The 14,607-nt window shown below is 37.9% G+C and overlaps 2 protein-coding genes and 1 long non-coding RNA gene across 4 annotated transcripts in view; 2 read left to right on the forward strand and 1 right to left on the reverse strand.

Annotated features, from left to right (window-relative positions):
* The window catches only part of LOC126377855 (uncharacterized), an 87,150-nt gene that overhangs the window by 44,825 nt on the left and 27,718 nt on the right, over positions 1 to 14,607 (reverse strand). The window contains exon 1 of one of the 2 annotated variants that reach the window (XM_050025846.1): positions 6,306 to 6,384. The exons of the other annotated variant lie outside the window; for it this stretch is intronic. Coding sequence (XP_049881803.1) covers positions 6,306 to 6,338 — 33 coding nt within the window. The 5' untranslated portion in view covers positions 6,339 to 6,384. Of the gene's footprint in view, positions 1 to 6,305; positions 6,385 to 14,607 lie in introns of those variants that run through there. 2 annotated transcript variants of the gene reach the window in all.
* On the forward strand, positions 4,397 to 8,402 carry LOC126377893 (uncharacterized). The gene is made up of 3 exons (XM_050025945.1): positions 4,397 to 4,639; positions 5,034 to 5,423; positions 6,978 to 8,402. The coding sequence occupies exons 1-3, from the start codon at positions 4,465 to 4,467 to the stop codon at positions 7,481 to 7,483; spliced, it is 1,071 nt and encodes a 356-aa protein (XP_049881902.1). The 5' UTR covers positions 4,397 to 4,464; the 3' UTR covers positions 7,484 to 8,402.
* LOC126377925 (uncharacterized) lies at positions 11,585 to 12,909 on the forward strand. The gene is made up of 2 exons (XR_007567998.1): positions 11,585 to 11,737; positions 12,453 to 12,909. It is a non-coding gene; the product is annotated as an uncharacterized LOC126377925 (long non-coding RNA).

Below are 14,607 nucleotides of genomic sequence, written 5' to 3' on the forward strand. Positions count from 1 at the left end.
CACTAAATTACCATACAATATGTGGGTGAATTGCAAAAGCGAAAAAAAAACTTGTCTTGGCTGAGAACGGTAGTGCAAAGTTCTGCTAAATGATTTTGAATATTTTTTCTGGGTAAAGTAAGTAGTCCTCTACCTTGGCAAAAAAAATCATTCAGTTTCAGCAACTGTAACACACTGAAAATTTTTTTTAAAGTGTCATTTTATCATTTCGGTAGCTTGTCCGTAACCCATTATCGCTTATACAATGTCTTGCTCTACAATTATTTTCTACTATTGGGATTTAAATTGATAGAATTTCGTTAAATTATTAAATAATCTAACAACAAAATCTATTTCTGTCTGTTTACCCTCCTTCTCATAAATTTGACAGGCAGTTAAATTTTGTCCGAAAAAAAGTTATCATTTCAGAGGACAGTAAGTTTTGGTAGAATAACTCCGTCAACATTGCGTCTATGACACCTCCTTACCTGCCAACACCTCGCATTGGTTCGGCTCGACCGCTAGACGTGAACATACCCGTCACAGCGTGTAATGGTTTCCCGCCAAAAAAAGAAATTTATCATTTCGGTGATAGGGGGACAAAAAAAAATCAGTAAAAAATCATTTCGGTAGCCATTATAACTCGTGTTAGATTAGTTCAATTTATTTCATATTGATGTGTTAAATCGGCTGCAAGTACTGTTTTGTTTGAGAATTGTCGATTTTTCGATAGTTATTTAAATTCACAGTTTATACAAAAATAACCTGTTTTTTATCATCTCGGTGTTATCATTCCGGTGGATTCGGTGGACTGAAATGCCAATAACAGTCCATGGGAATGATAAGTAACACTGAAATGATAAAACCGTTAAGTTTTAGAGATCCGTGTGTTAAATTTTAGTTTCGAATTAGGTATTATTTTAAGGGCCTTTTTAACAGTTCTGTGGAGCTATTTTATTTTTCTCGAGATGATCTCATGGTTTTCCGAAACCATTTTGGGTGATTGGAAAACGTCATATAACCTTCTATCAAACTCCTCTTTCTGCTTTTCTCGGTAACCTTGAATACCCAGACTTATCCATTCTTTAGATCCTGGTGGACACTGGCCTGGATAAAATAGTTTACACCAGTGTCTACCGATCGCACAGCGGTAACTCTGAGACAAGCAGGTTATTCACCTACGTCAGTAGGACAGTGGAGTTGGCACGGCGGAGGTATCTCTCAGCGCAACTTGTTCTTCACCGGGACTCCAACGCCCACCAGCAAGAGTGGTTGTTCCCATTCCAGAAGACCAACCATTCTGGCAAAGAGGCGCAGGCTTTTGCCATGTGTGGCAAAATCTCTCACATCTGGTGAATTGCGTTACAAAGATACCTGACGTTGCTAACTATAGCGCCAACTGCTTGGACCTTTTGCTGATAACTGATCCGGACCAATATCAATCTCTATCAGTGACTTCCCCCTTGGGGACATCCGACCATTGTCTGGTGAGATATGTGTCTGTCTATTCCCTACCTGATTCTAGCCCCAGAGGATCGAGGCAAATATGGTGACACACGCTAGCAGATTGGGATGAGATGCGGCACTTCTTCGCATCCTATCCTTGGCGTGAGGTTTGCTTTTCTTCAGAAGACTCGACGAGCTGCGGAGATGCCATATTAGTTGTCAGGCAATGAAATACTCTATCCCATTTTCTGACATATCATCTGACGATAAGGCTCGCTCATGGTACATCGCGGAGTATGCTAGTGCAGAAGCTCTAATCAATCCGAATACCGGATGTGGGCTGAAGTTAGCTCCTAACATGCGGGCTCTGAAAAATTCCCTGAATACCGCTGCAAAGTCTTGCAAGAAGACAATGCGCAGGGCACGTTTCGACAATATTGGCCAAATTGATGTCAAACTGACTGAGCTGGTAGTAAAACCTTTTAGCCGCTAGTCAAATCGGTCGAAGCAAACTTCTGCCGTATAAAAATGCTTCGCACTCTAGACGTGAATAAGGTCAGTAGTCCTGATGACATCCCAGCAATAGTACTGCGGAACTGTGCACCTGAATAGTCTCCTACTGACACGCCTCTACCTGCTGTCTCTGGGTTCAGGACAATTCCCGAAACCATGGAACCTTGCCAATATACAGTGCATGCCCAAAAAAGGCACTCGTACCAACCCTGCTAACTACCGCCCTATCTCGGTAACCTCCATTGTTTGTAAAACAATGGAGCGAATCCTGAACAACCGCCTCCTGGCGTACCTTGAAGCCAACAATATACTCAGAGATAGGTCAACTGATGTTCTTCTAGTGTATGCTACAAGCTTATGGAGTGAGGCAATCTAGAATCAATGCGAGGATCTTGTTGTGTCCCTTGATATATTCAGGATCCCTTCTAGCCTATGTAATTGGATAGATAGGGATAGATTGATTCGGGTAGTAGTTGATGGGTGCTTGTCTGATCTACATGCTATTAATGCCGCAGTCCCTCAGGGATCTGTTCTCTCCGCCACGTTTTTTCTGTCAATGATCTGCTGATTATGCCCGGTATCTTTAGGCATGCAGACGATAGCACAATGACGGAGAGATACATGTCCAATGCACGCGTAAACACCAGATATGATAGTGCCCTCAGAGAGGATCTTGTGAATCGTGTGAAACTGCCCCTTAAGTCCGTCTCAGACTGGAGTGACAACAAGTAGGTTGGACTCAACGCTTCCAAGACCCAGGCGTGTCTGTTCACCGCAAAACGGAGTCCTTTCCTCCTGACTGGGACTTTCCGGAGTGAATTACCAACCATCTCAAGCTCTTGGGTATGGATATAACTTCCAACTCGTTATAATCTAGGAGACTTCAAGACTAGGGTGAATAGGCATTTGCTAGGTAAGTGTGATGCACCCTAGACCACATCGTCATTTACCATCAGGTGAGATTGTGGTCCTACGTGAACCTATATTATTCAAAATAAATTTTAGGTAAGTAATAAAGAAGCAATGACAATAGCCACAAAAAAGACATATTGACAATAAGCATCATCCCCCTAGCATTATCCCGATTTTTCACAGGGTCCGCTTACCTAACTTGAAGATTTGACAGGTCCAGTATTTTACAGAAGCAACTGCCTGTCTCACCTTCCAACCCACGAAGGGGAAATCAGCCCAATGCACATTAGGTCACATACCTCCGAAAATGGAATTGTCGGGAATGTGGGTTTTATGACGATGTTTTTCTTCACCGCTGAGCATGTGACAATCATTTCTGATCTAAACATGAATTTGAAAATAAATTCGACAATCACTGGTTTAGGCCTGTGCTGGATTCGAACCTACGACCTCAAAGTGAGAGGCAAGCGTTCTACCAACTAGGCTACCACGGCTTCACATATTGACAACAACTAAATGCATTTTTTATAGCACGATGAAAGAAACGAACAACAATCTATTACTATTAGTAAATAGTATTAAACTATTTTTTATTTAGCAAGTATTGAACTATTTATCTAAGAATGTATAAATCGATCTCCACCAACCCGCAGTGGAGCAGCGTGATGGAGTATGCTCCATACCACCCCCCCCCCCCACCGGTTAATTGAGAGTAGGCCTGTGCCCAGCAGTGGGACGTATATAGGCTATTTATGTATAAATCGAACTTCACTTTGTACGGAACCCTAGCTAAGCAGCACAATTTTTCTTGACCGTATCATTTCGGTGGGTTAATTTCATTTCAGTGGACTCATTATCATTTCAGTGTAGATTTATATCATTTCGGTGTACATTTATATCATTTCAGTGGGTACTTATCATTTCAGTGGACTCATAAAAATTCAATTTTAAATATCTCAGTAAGTTTCGATCGTATTTGATGCCCACTCACGCACATAATTCAAAATGGGTTAAAGTTTTATTTGTCGTCAAATATGTGAAGAAAAGTATTAAAATAAAAAATCTCACCGAAATGATAAAAAAATGAGACTTGTTGAAATTCACCCATGTATTAGTGTAGGTAACTGTTACTTAATACAAGTGAAGCTATCGCATTGATTATCACGTAATGTCTAGGTAGCCACCGCGGGGAAGGAAACCAATTATGAAGCCCGGAGTGACACGTACTAAATCGCTACGACCGCGACCATTGTTACCGACAAACACACTACTATCAAACCTACTAAAACGTACAAAGTAACTGCATTTCTGCTTACTTCATCATACATCGCATGTGCAAAAGGTTAGAGAATTTAGTAAGTAGGGTTTCAAAGCGAAATGGAAAGAGGTGTAAGTGAAAGCGACGTAAAAGAGGACGGGCGAAACAACGGGTCGAAATGATTTGGATTACGCATCGAGGCGTGGCGGAGAGGGGAGCGTGGCGAGGAGCGAGGAGGACAGCGATACGCCGCAGCGGGCGCGGGAGCGGGAAGCGGAAGGGGGGAGGAAAACGCTCAGTCTCGCGGCGCGCCTCGCTCGCATCGCCCGCTTGCCGCTGCCGCTGTCGCGCGCATCATGCCACCACCCAAAGTCAAAGGGAAGGGCGGCGTTCGCGCCAAAAATATGGACAAACTTATAGCCGCGGTGCAGGCTCGAGAATGTCTCTGGGACAAAAGCTATAGAGGCCACAGGAATAGGTTCAAACTGGAGCGGTATTGGAACGAGGTAGCGGCGGAGGTGGGGACTACAAGTAAGTCAGCATTGTGTTCGAGCGTAAGCGACGCCGGTGAACGGCCGCACGCCATCTTGCATCGATAACTGTGTTGTTGCGCGACGCGCGGTCAAAATAAAAGTTTGCAATCATTTGTTTGTTTTGGCAAAGAGGTTAGAATGCGGAGTCCGATCGATCGTGAAAACATGATTAGAAATATTGTTTGGAAATTGTTACCTAGATTATGTTATTTATTTCTGTATAATTATTTACCTGTTATGATAGATTGAAACAATATTAGACAATATTTATGTTAATTTCATATAATAAACAAACTTACTTTTATATAGGTACTTTTCCTAGAGAATCCTATTTATAATTAAAACACAAACATCACAAAACTATTTTAATTGCTTTTCCAAAAACCTTCCAGGTTTAAATTGCAGAAAGAGATGGAAGAACCTCAAAGACCAATGCCGGAAGGAAATGAAGAAAAACCCGACCGACTCCGAATGGCCACACTTCCAAAAACTCTCATTCATCCACCACCAATTCCTGGCTGAAGATGAGGAAGGTGACAACGACACCGCTGACGAAGTCTTCAACGCTCTAGACGAATCCATAAAGACTCCAAAACTGGGGTACACGATGAGAAAGAAACTGCTAATGAACAAACGAAGGACAATCGACGTGGACATGAATAAGCTGATAGAGTTGGTCAGGACAAGGGAAATAATATGGAACAGGCAATTGAAAGGGCACCATAATTGGTATAAACTTGACGAATCTTGGAAGGAAATCGCTCTGGAGCTTGGAGTTACCCGTAAGTTTCATTTGTTTAAAAAAAACATCTGTAGGATTCAAGGTTTAGAATGTTATGTTAATTTTAGGATCATAAAACTGTAGTGTAAGGAATATAGGTACCTAATGGGATGGGGGAGTACCTAATTACTTCCGTGTTGAGCATAGGTAGGATACATCGTCATGTTGGTCAAATTAGCATTTCCGCCCTATGTTACTTTCCACCACAAGTTACGATCTTTTTATAGGTTACCTATCTGTTCAGAAAACAAACCGTTACTTCCACGAGTTAATTTATTTAGATCGCTGTTTTTCTATGTTCAACTCCATGAATTTATATTTGTTTGTACCTACAAAGGCTTGTGTTGATACAGAAAGGTAGCCACTGCGACCTTATAAGAATTGTCACGAAATTCTTAATTCAAAAATCCTCCTCTAGACCCATCCAGATTCAACTTCATGCATATTATTTATGCATTGCCCTTACCGGGTCCATGTTGATACTATAATACTTACTTCTGTATTTTTATAACACCACAATTTGTATGAACACATGGTCGCAATAAAACATTTCTATTTCTATTCTACGTATTTTACGCTGTCACAAAACTACTGTTTTTCAGAGATTTTCTTAGGCCAACGCCTAAATAAATTTGTCTGGCCAAGTAATTAATGCCAGTTGCGGAAAAAAATACGTCTAAATAACTTAAATATATTACATGCAACACGTGTTGTGTTGTTGAGAAGTTTTTTCCGCCATAACATCATATTTCAAAAAGTAGTAAGTGAAGGATAGAAGTAAAATATAAACTTAACTTTAAAAGTCCTCTAATGATTCTATGTACAAAATAAACTAATCTAAATTTTGCATCTCTTTCGTCAAGGATCACTTTTTAAAACTTACATTACGGCCCCCAAAGCAACTTGTATAATCCATCCTCAAGATAGTTGGTACACACCCACACACAGTAAACGTAATACTTAAAATAACAAAAGTGTGGCTGATAACTATTGGTGTAGTGACCCACTGAACAAGGCTAGATTCACGGCAAACAATCACTAACTTGTTCAAAGCTGTGAAAATTATACAGTGTTACACACATCTACTTAAAACCTACACACGTACTTAAAACTGTAATGTGTTTTTCTCATTATAAACGTTAAAGAAACGAGTTCTCTTCATTTACAAAAATGGTGTATTTTTATTTATATTTTCGATACAAACTCAGACCAAATAAGTATGTACAATACGAGAAACATTTGTATCATGTGTATTCGAAGAATAATAAATGCTACTTTAGAAGGGCATTTGTCAAGGAATCAGAATCATTCATTCAAAGTAATCATAAACTTGTTAGAGGTCAATATAAACTCGATTAAATCATGTAATTTAATTTTAAATGGCTTATTTTTGTTATATTGAAATATCGATTTGTTTATTTGTGTACCTAGGCATCCTTATTTCTCAAAATAAGTTCGATTAAATTGCGATCTCGCACGGTAGTACCTGGAAAAAAAAGCAAACGAAAACTAATATTATACAAATAAAAATATACCTATTCTACATTCGTTTCAGGTGACGAAGCACGCTTGAAATGGAAGTACCTTCGCGACCAAGCCAGAAAAGAAGTAAGAAAACAAGATTCCGAGTGGGAATTTCTGCCCAAACTACAATTCTTGACTAACCAGTTCAACGATTTTGAAACTAACGAATTAAGGGATGACGATGACCATTTCAGCCAAGATTACGATGCTGATCACGAACAGGCAGCTAGTTATTACATGGACCCACCACCCGACGAAGACCACACCAACGTTAGCGTCAAAGATGATGAATTTGATGAATTCGATACAAAACCTGTCATTATGGAAACTGATTTCTATGACGACGATGATGAGGCTCAAAAAAATGCCAGCAATGGTCAGGAATTAGGTGATGCAGAGACTGTGACGAAGGATGAAGATATAGGCTTCTTCAATAGTTTGCTTCCACATGTAAGGAAATTGAAACCAGCAAAGAAATTGATGTTGAGAATGAAGATACAGGAGTTAGTTTATAATACTGTGTACAGTCAAACTTGAAGTGGCATATTTTTATTTATTACTCAGAAAAGTTTAGTTTCGGGACTTATTAATTTTTAAGCTCATTGGCATATTGTAATAGATAGCTAATAACTTGTACCTTACCTTGATATCATTGGTAGGTTGTATAAAATAAGGTACTTTGGAATAGTAGTTACTCTAGAATTGTTTGTTGTTCCCAAATTATTACATTTATTGTGTTGTGTAAGTTTCAAGATTTGAATTCAGAACTACTTAAATATTGTTGTTTAGTTTACGCGGGAATCAATACAAAATTACAATAAAGTATCCAGTTCTGACTTCAAATTCTGATACACGATAAATTTAATAATTGATGAACATGGAAATTGGCATTCGTTTGTACGATGTTCTACATTATTTATTCGTAGTACGATGTTTGTCGAGAGACATTCGCAATCATACAGAAGAAAGATTGCGATGAAAATCCAGTGAAGTAACAATCAATGTCAGAGCATTTCTCTAAAAATGACGTCATATACGTATAGTATAGAAGTTAGCATTTCTTGAGCAGTATTTGATTATTCACATGTCATTTGTATGATTCAGACGCAATTTAATGCTACCCCGTATGAACTTTGGACATAACTAGAGGATAAAGGGTAGCTGATAATAATGCCACGCTTTTGGCGGAGTATAATTTTCCAAAGTTTTTGTCTTATGCTACGTAGCTACACCCCGCACCGATTCGTATCGGGTGCCGATTTCACCCCCTCTAGGTCTTACATTAGTTCTAACCGCGTGCGAGTGCCTAAACTGTCTGTTTCCCACGCGCTTAAGCGTTAGGCAGCACACGGTAAGAATGAGATATTTATATCGAGTGTCCTGAGTGTGCTTAGAAGCTTAGATAATCACACCCTTCTGTGGTGTGCCACGGGAAAGACCTATGTCCAGCATAGAATAGACAGAGCTGATGGTGTTGAAGGGCGTATTGTCCTAACATCCAATTTAGCTTTCGCCCTGCCTAAAACCTAGTACAACGTTGTCTAAAATTCTAAATCAATAGCTGTAAGTAATTTTTCTATGGATCTTTATTATATAATATTACTATTTTAGATCGGAGTAGATCGCTAGATATAGACTTATGTATTTATTTAAGACTTGTTTGTTTGTATAGACAAGCAAGCGTACTTTCTGTGTTCTACTCGTACTAATATTAAGAATTTATGTATAATAGTTATGGTATTATGTATATTGAAGTTTATGGTTTCTTTATGAGTATCAGTAATCTATACATAGATTTAAGTAATCAAATAAACTATTTATTTAATCTACGTGTCAAGTTTTGTTGTTTAAATCATTTACAATCCCTTACTGGAGTTTCCTCGTTGATATTACACCAATTTTTAGTGACTGGGCGACGGTAGGAATTTATAAGAGTAGAAACAGGTTGTATGAACTTTACGAAGAAAGAACATACAATCATAGCGTAGCTTTTCACGACTATGTAAAACAGTATTCAAAAGTTTTCAAACGTGTTTGCGTTACCGCGAAGGCAATGTTTATTAGCAGTAAAATTAAAGGTAGCTCAGATATTATTAAAATGACTTGGAAAGTTATTAATAGCGAAACTGGGAAAGTCAAAGCACGCGATCTCGAGTATCAATTACAAATTGACGGTAAACTACTCACAAATGATAAGCAAGTTGCTGAAGCTTTTGAAAAATTCTTTACTGACATTCCATTTTCGACTACCAAGGACTTGAAGTCATCTCCTGCACTCGCTCAATCACTTGTAAGGGAGCACATAGATACGTCCAAAGTAGATAAACTAACATTTACACACGTGAGTCCTAGGGACGTCTTAAGAGCTTTTAAATCTTTAGAAATCAAAAAGACTGCAGATCTCCATGGTCTCTCTGTTAAAGTCATTAACTCCGTGATTGATTGCATAGCTCCCTATCTATCATGTATATTTAATAAATGTGTAGACAATGGTGTGTTTCCAGATTTAATGAAGCACAGTAAAGTCATTCCATTGTTTAAAGCTGGTAGTACTTCTGACCCTACTAATTTTAGACCAATATCTATACTACCCACGCTTAGTAAAATATTTGAAAAAATTGTATTACTGCAATTACTTCAACATTTCAATTTAAACAATTTAATGTCTAATAAACAATTTGGTTTCACAAAGGGTCGCTCAACAACCGATGCTGGTGTCGAGTTAATAAATCATGTTTTTCAGGCTTGGGAGGAGTCCAAAGATGCTATTGGTGTCTTTTGCGACCTTTCCAAAGCCTTCGATTGCGTTTGTCATGATATCTTGATCGCGAAACTTCGTCACTATGGAATAACTGATAATGCCATCGCTCTTTTGGAGTCGTACCTTAGTGGCCGCGTTCAGAGGGTTGATGTGCATGGCTCCAGATCGTGTGGATCTAACGTCACTATAGGCGTCCCGCAGGGCTCAATTCTAGGTCCATTTCTATTCCTAGTTTACATAAACGACCTACCTAGTCTTGTAAAACACGAGGTGGTGCTGTTTGCAGATGATACCTCCTTACTTTTTAAAGTAAAGAGACGACAAGATTCCTTTGACGATGTAAACAACGCCATTTCAGAGGTAGTGGATTGGTTTACTGTAAACAACCTGCTACTTAATGAAAATAAAACAAAATATGTTTATTTTACGTTATCGAATGTTAGTAGGCCCCTCGATTCTATTATTGTAAAAAATAAGGAATTGGACCTCACGGATACTGCTGTATTTTTGGGAATTACTTTGGACGCTAAGTTGCAATGGAGTCCTCATATTGATAAGTTGTCCAAAAGGCTCAGCTCAGCAGCATTCGCGGTCAAAAAAATTCGTTTGATAACCGATGTAGAAACCGCGCGATTAGTTTATTTTGCCTACTTCCACAGTCTAATGTCGTACGGCATCTTGCTGTGGGGTCATGCTGCAGATATGAACAGCATTTTTGTTCTGCAAAAGCGAGCCATTCGGGCGATTTACAAATTGGGACCCAAGATGTCACTTAGAAATAAATTTAAAGAAATTAATATTTTAACTTTGGCATCACAATATATCTTTGAAAACTTAATATATGTAAAAAAACATATAGGATTATTTGCGAAAAATAGCGATCGGCACATTGTTAATACCAGGAATAAAAATAAACTTGCTTTACAAGTCAGTCGATTACATAAGATTACTAAATCTTTTAAGGGGCAATGTATACGTTTTTACAATAAGATTCCCATTGACATTCAGAATTTGCCTTTCAACTGTTTTAAGACAGTAGTTAAACAAAAACTTTACAAAAAAGGTTATTATGAAGTTAGTGATTATTTAGAAGATATGAATGCATGGGATTAACTGTCTGAGAACCGATATTAGGCAGCTAAATTACTCAATTGTATACCAATATTTTATGTTTTATGTTTATTTTTATTTTTTTAAAGAACGTCTAGGGCCCTGTGCCGAGGTTTTTCTTGCAGCTTCTTTTCCCCGGCTATACAGGTTGTGAGAAGCTGCAGTAGTTTTAGGCGGATGAGACGTTCGTTATGTAAAATTGACGATTCAAAGTGTAACTATGTTACCTACTGAATAAAGATATTTTTGAATTTGAATTTGAATTTGAATTATCTTTCACCGTTGCGTTGTGTCTATAAAATGCAAACATGAATTTCATCAAATTCGGAATCATTGTTTTAGTGTCTAACCCGAGTAAGTCACTTTTTTTTCTAAATGGGACATTAAAATATTTTACTGAAAACTTTCTACACGTACCTAACTATGCAGACGAAAGGCACATATGTGTTATTTTTAGTAACTAAAACAGTATTTTCGTTGAATTTCTTGTTATTTTTAGTGTGTCTATATGAGACAGAAAGATTGCTGCTTCAAATGTATTAATAACGGTGGAAATCCGTCTATAGGGAAAGTCCGTACACCCAAATTGTGTCTTGTCGCGTCGGTAAAGCATTCGACGTGATTTCGTCGTAAACACATAGATGGCGTAACTAGTTACGATGTTTTTGACTTTATCATTTGATTCCGTGTCGATTTTGTAAAATATAAGCAAGCTGCTTAATCCAGTGCCTTATCTTAATAAACTTTACAATAGGAAATGAGTATTTTCCTTGATGCGTGGTGGAATGAAGCAAATCGCACTCTATCACTATGACTCTAGTGTTTTATGTCAGTCGACCTTTAACATCGAGTTCGTGAACATGGCAGTCGTGTAATTCAAATTTAATTTAATCAAAATATCAGATATATTTTAGCTTATGGTAAGTACGTATAAGAGTTATTATTTGATTGTATGGTTTTAAAATAATTTATAGCAAAGTTAGAGATACATTTTAAGAATCATAACCTAAAATGTTGTGTTGGGGAAATCCGTCTATTGCGTCGGGGCTGTAAGTCGGGGGTAAGACCGTCATGTTATTTATACAAAATTCATTCACAATAATAATAGTAACGTTTAGTAATTATTTCTTGAAACTTTTACATTATTTGCCACCGCCGAACAGTGCAAGGGATTAAAAAACCACATTGAAACTATTCATCTAAAACATTGCTTATAGATATTGCGCACTTATTTTATATGCGCAAATGTCAAATGGCAATGTTGCTTGTTTAGACGAATTGATTCAATGTGGCATTGTTAGGTTTATTCAACGTTGAATATTATTGAAGAATTTTTGTTTTATACTGTATGTTTATCAAATTCAAAATTCAAAAATATCTTTATTAAGTAGGTAACATAGAACACACACACACACCACAATCGACAATTGACTTTGAATCGTCATTTTTTACATAACAATCTCATCCGCCTAAAACTACTGCAGCTTCTCACAACCTGTATAGCCGGAGAAAAGAAGCTGCAAGAAAAACCTCGGCACAGGTCCCTAGGTACCTTCTTTTAAAAAAAAAAATATTCATAAAATATTGTTATACAATTGAGTAATTTAGCTGCCTAATATCAGTTCTCTGTTTCAGAAACCGTCAATATGGGTCGGGTTTATATCAGGAAAACTACAAAGGCTTCGTACTCAAAAGAGGCACTAGCAGAAGCTGTCCAAGCTGTGAAAAGTGGGGAATTGAGTGGTTATGCAGCGGCCAAACGTTTTAGTATACCAAGAACAACGATTATGGACCACGTGATCAATAGGAGGTGCAAGTCAAATACGCTTGGACGAAATACTGCTCTTTCTTTGGACGTTGAAGTGAGAATTGCGACATTCTTGCGACTGATGCAAGAACACGGGCCTAGCTTGACTAAAAAACAGATCTTGATACTAGTTGGTGATTATATTAAGAGAAACGACATACAAACGTGTTTTAAAGATGGGGTGCCCGGCACGGAGTGGTATGAAGCATTCAAAAAGCGACATCAATTAATAATGAAAACAACTATAGAATGTCAGTGATTTAATAAAAGTAAGTTTTTAAATAAGACTGGTTTCATTTACAACTGCTAAATTAGCCAAAATGAATATCTAGAGGTTAAAAAGGCCACATCAAAGCAATTCAGAAAAAAAAAGCAATATTGCTATTTGACATTTGTTTGCATTGCGCACTTAGTTTTCTATTCGTATGTCAAATTGCAATATAGTGGCCTTTGAAACCCCCTGTCTTTATTTTTTGTTATTTAGGTAATCAACAGCTTAGGTATATGTAATGTTACATGTAATAATAAAAATTTGGCTAAAAATTGCCGCATTTTGGATTACGTTTATTTACAAACTTCTTAGTTTTACAGCTTGAAGGGACTTCAGACATAAGAAGGGATTTCAACTTGTTACACGCATTCCCGAGAAAAAGGGTTTTGACAGACAGACAGACGGACGGACGGATAACGCAAAGTGTTCTTATAAGGGTTCCGTTTTCCCTTTGAGGGTTCGGAACCCTAAAAATTATTCCTTACCAATTACTAACTCATTTTGCATGGAATGACATACATTACATAAACAGCAAGAAAAGTGCTGGAAAGACTTGAAGAAAAGAGAACCATAATGAAGACTATAGAGAACCGGAGAGGAAATATGATTAGCCGCCTGATACGACACGATTCATTTATAACAAACATTATAGAAGGAAAAATTGAAGGGAAGAGAGGAAGGACCTAGACCTAGGAGAACATTTATGAAACAAATAAAAGAAAAGGTGTACGTCGTGTCGTATCAGGTGAAGGATTTGGCTGGTAGAAGAGAGGAATGGCGATTACTCCACCGACAAGAGCGCAGCTCTTAAATAAGGAGAGAAACATAAACAGCGTATATACGTCCCACTGCTGGGCACAGGCCATCTCTCAATAACCTGGAGGTCGAATATGGCGGACATCCTAGCTATAAGATCATTTTGTACTTACCTATATTCTTACAAATAAAGCACTTTGAACTTTGAACTTTGAGGGGGTATGGAGCATACTCCACCACGCTGCTCCACTGCATTGGGATTTACACGACTGTTTCCAATTATTAAGTTTGACCTAAATACATTTCCTGGGCCATTATAATAATTATCGACTGTTTTGACTTGAGCTCCCTGGCTTTGTTATTGTTTACGAAACGGGTTCTAAAAATAATGGTTGGTACAGCTTACTTTGGGGAAAGTTTTGATTAATAGGAATTTATGTTTCTTGAGACTAACCAAGTCAGATCTGAACAATTAGGTATATATTAATTAAATTGTGGTTGTATTGAGAGAGGACTGTACGGTTCCTTTGTTATTATAGCCTTTGTTTATAACCAACACGCTTTTCGAAGGAAACTGTAATCTAATCATGTATTTTGCAATACTAAAAAACACTATATACACACATAGATAAACTCAAACCTATTAAAAACAAATTTAAATTACAGAATTGGACTGGTTTTCTCTTCGGTTGAAAATTTTCAGGTCAGGGGGTTAAAATGACCACATCGGAGCAATAAACCTCAAAAAGCAATATTGCTATTTGACATTTGTATGCATTGCGCAGTTACTTTTATATGCGCGCTAGTCGCGTTCATGCGCACGCCGCGCACGGTAGTCTAAGTAACGTTAGCACGAGTTGTGTGCGTAGCAGAATGCTCGAGTAGTGATGTTGATGATCATTGCGTATACCCATAGGATGATGATTACTCATAGACAGGTAAACAACACAGACACG

This window comes from Pectinophora gossypiella, chromosome 24, assembly GCF_024362695.1.
Source record: "Pectinophora gossypiella chromosome 24, ilPecGoss1.1, whole genome shotgun sequence".
Taxonomy (NCBI): Eukaryota; Metazoa; Arthropoda; class Insecta; order Lepidoptera; family Gelechiidae; genus Pectinophora; species Pectinophora gossypiella.

Bases quoted from the DNA above. Each gene is read 5' to 3' on its own strand.
- LOC126377893 (XM_050025945.1), top strand. From the start codon at position 4,465: ATGCCACCACCCAAAGTCAAAGGGAAGGGCGGCGTTCGCGCCAAAAAT. The intron at 4,640-5,033 runs GTAAGTCAGCAT...AAAACCTTCCAG, and splicing joins GGCGGAGGTGGGGACTACAA to GTTTAAATTGCAGAAAGAGA. The intron at 5,424-6,977 runs GTAAGTTTCATT...CATTCGTTTCAG, and splicing joins TCTGGAGCTTGGAGTTACCC to GTGACGAAGCACGCTTGAAA.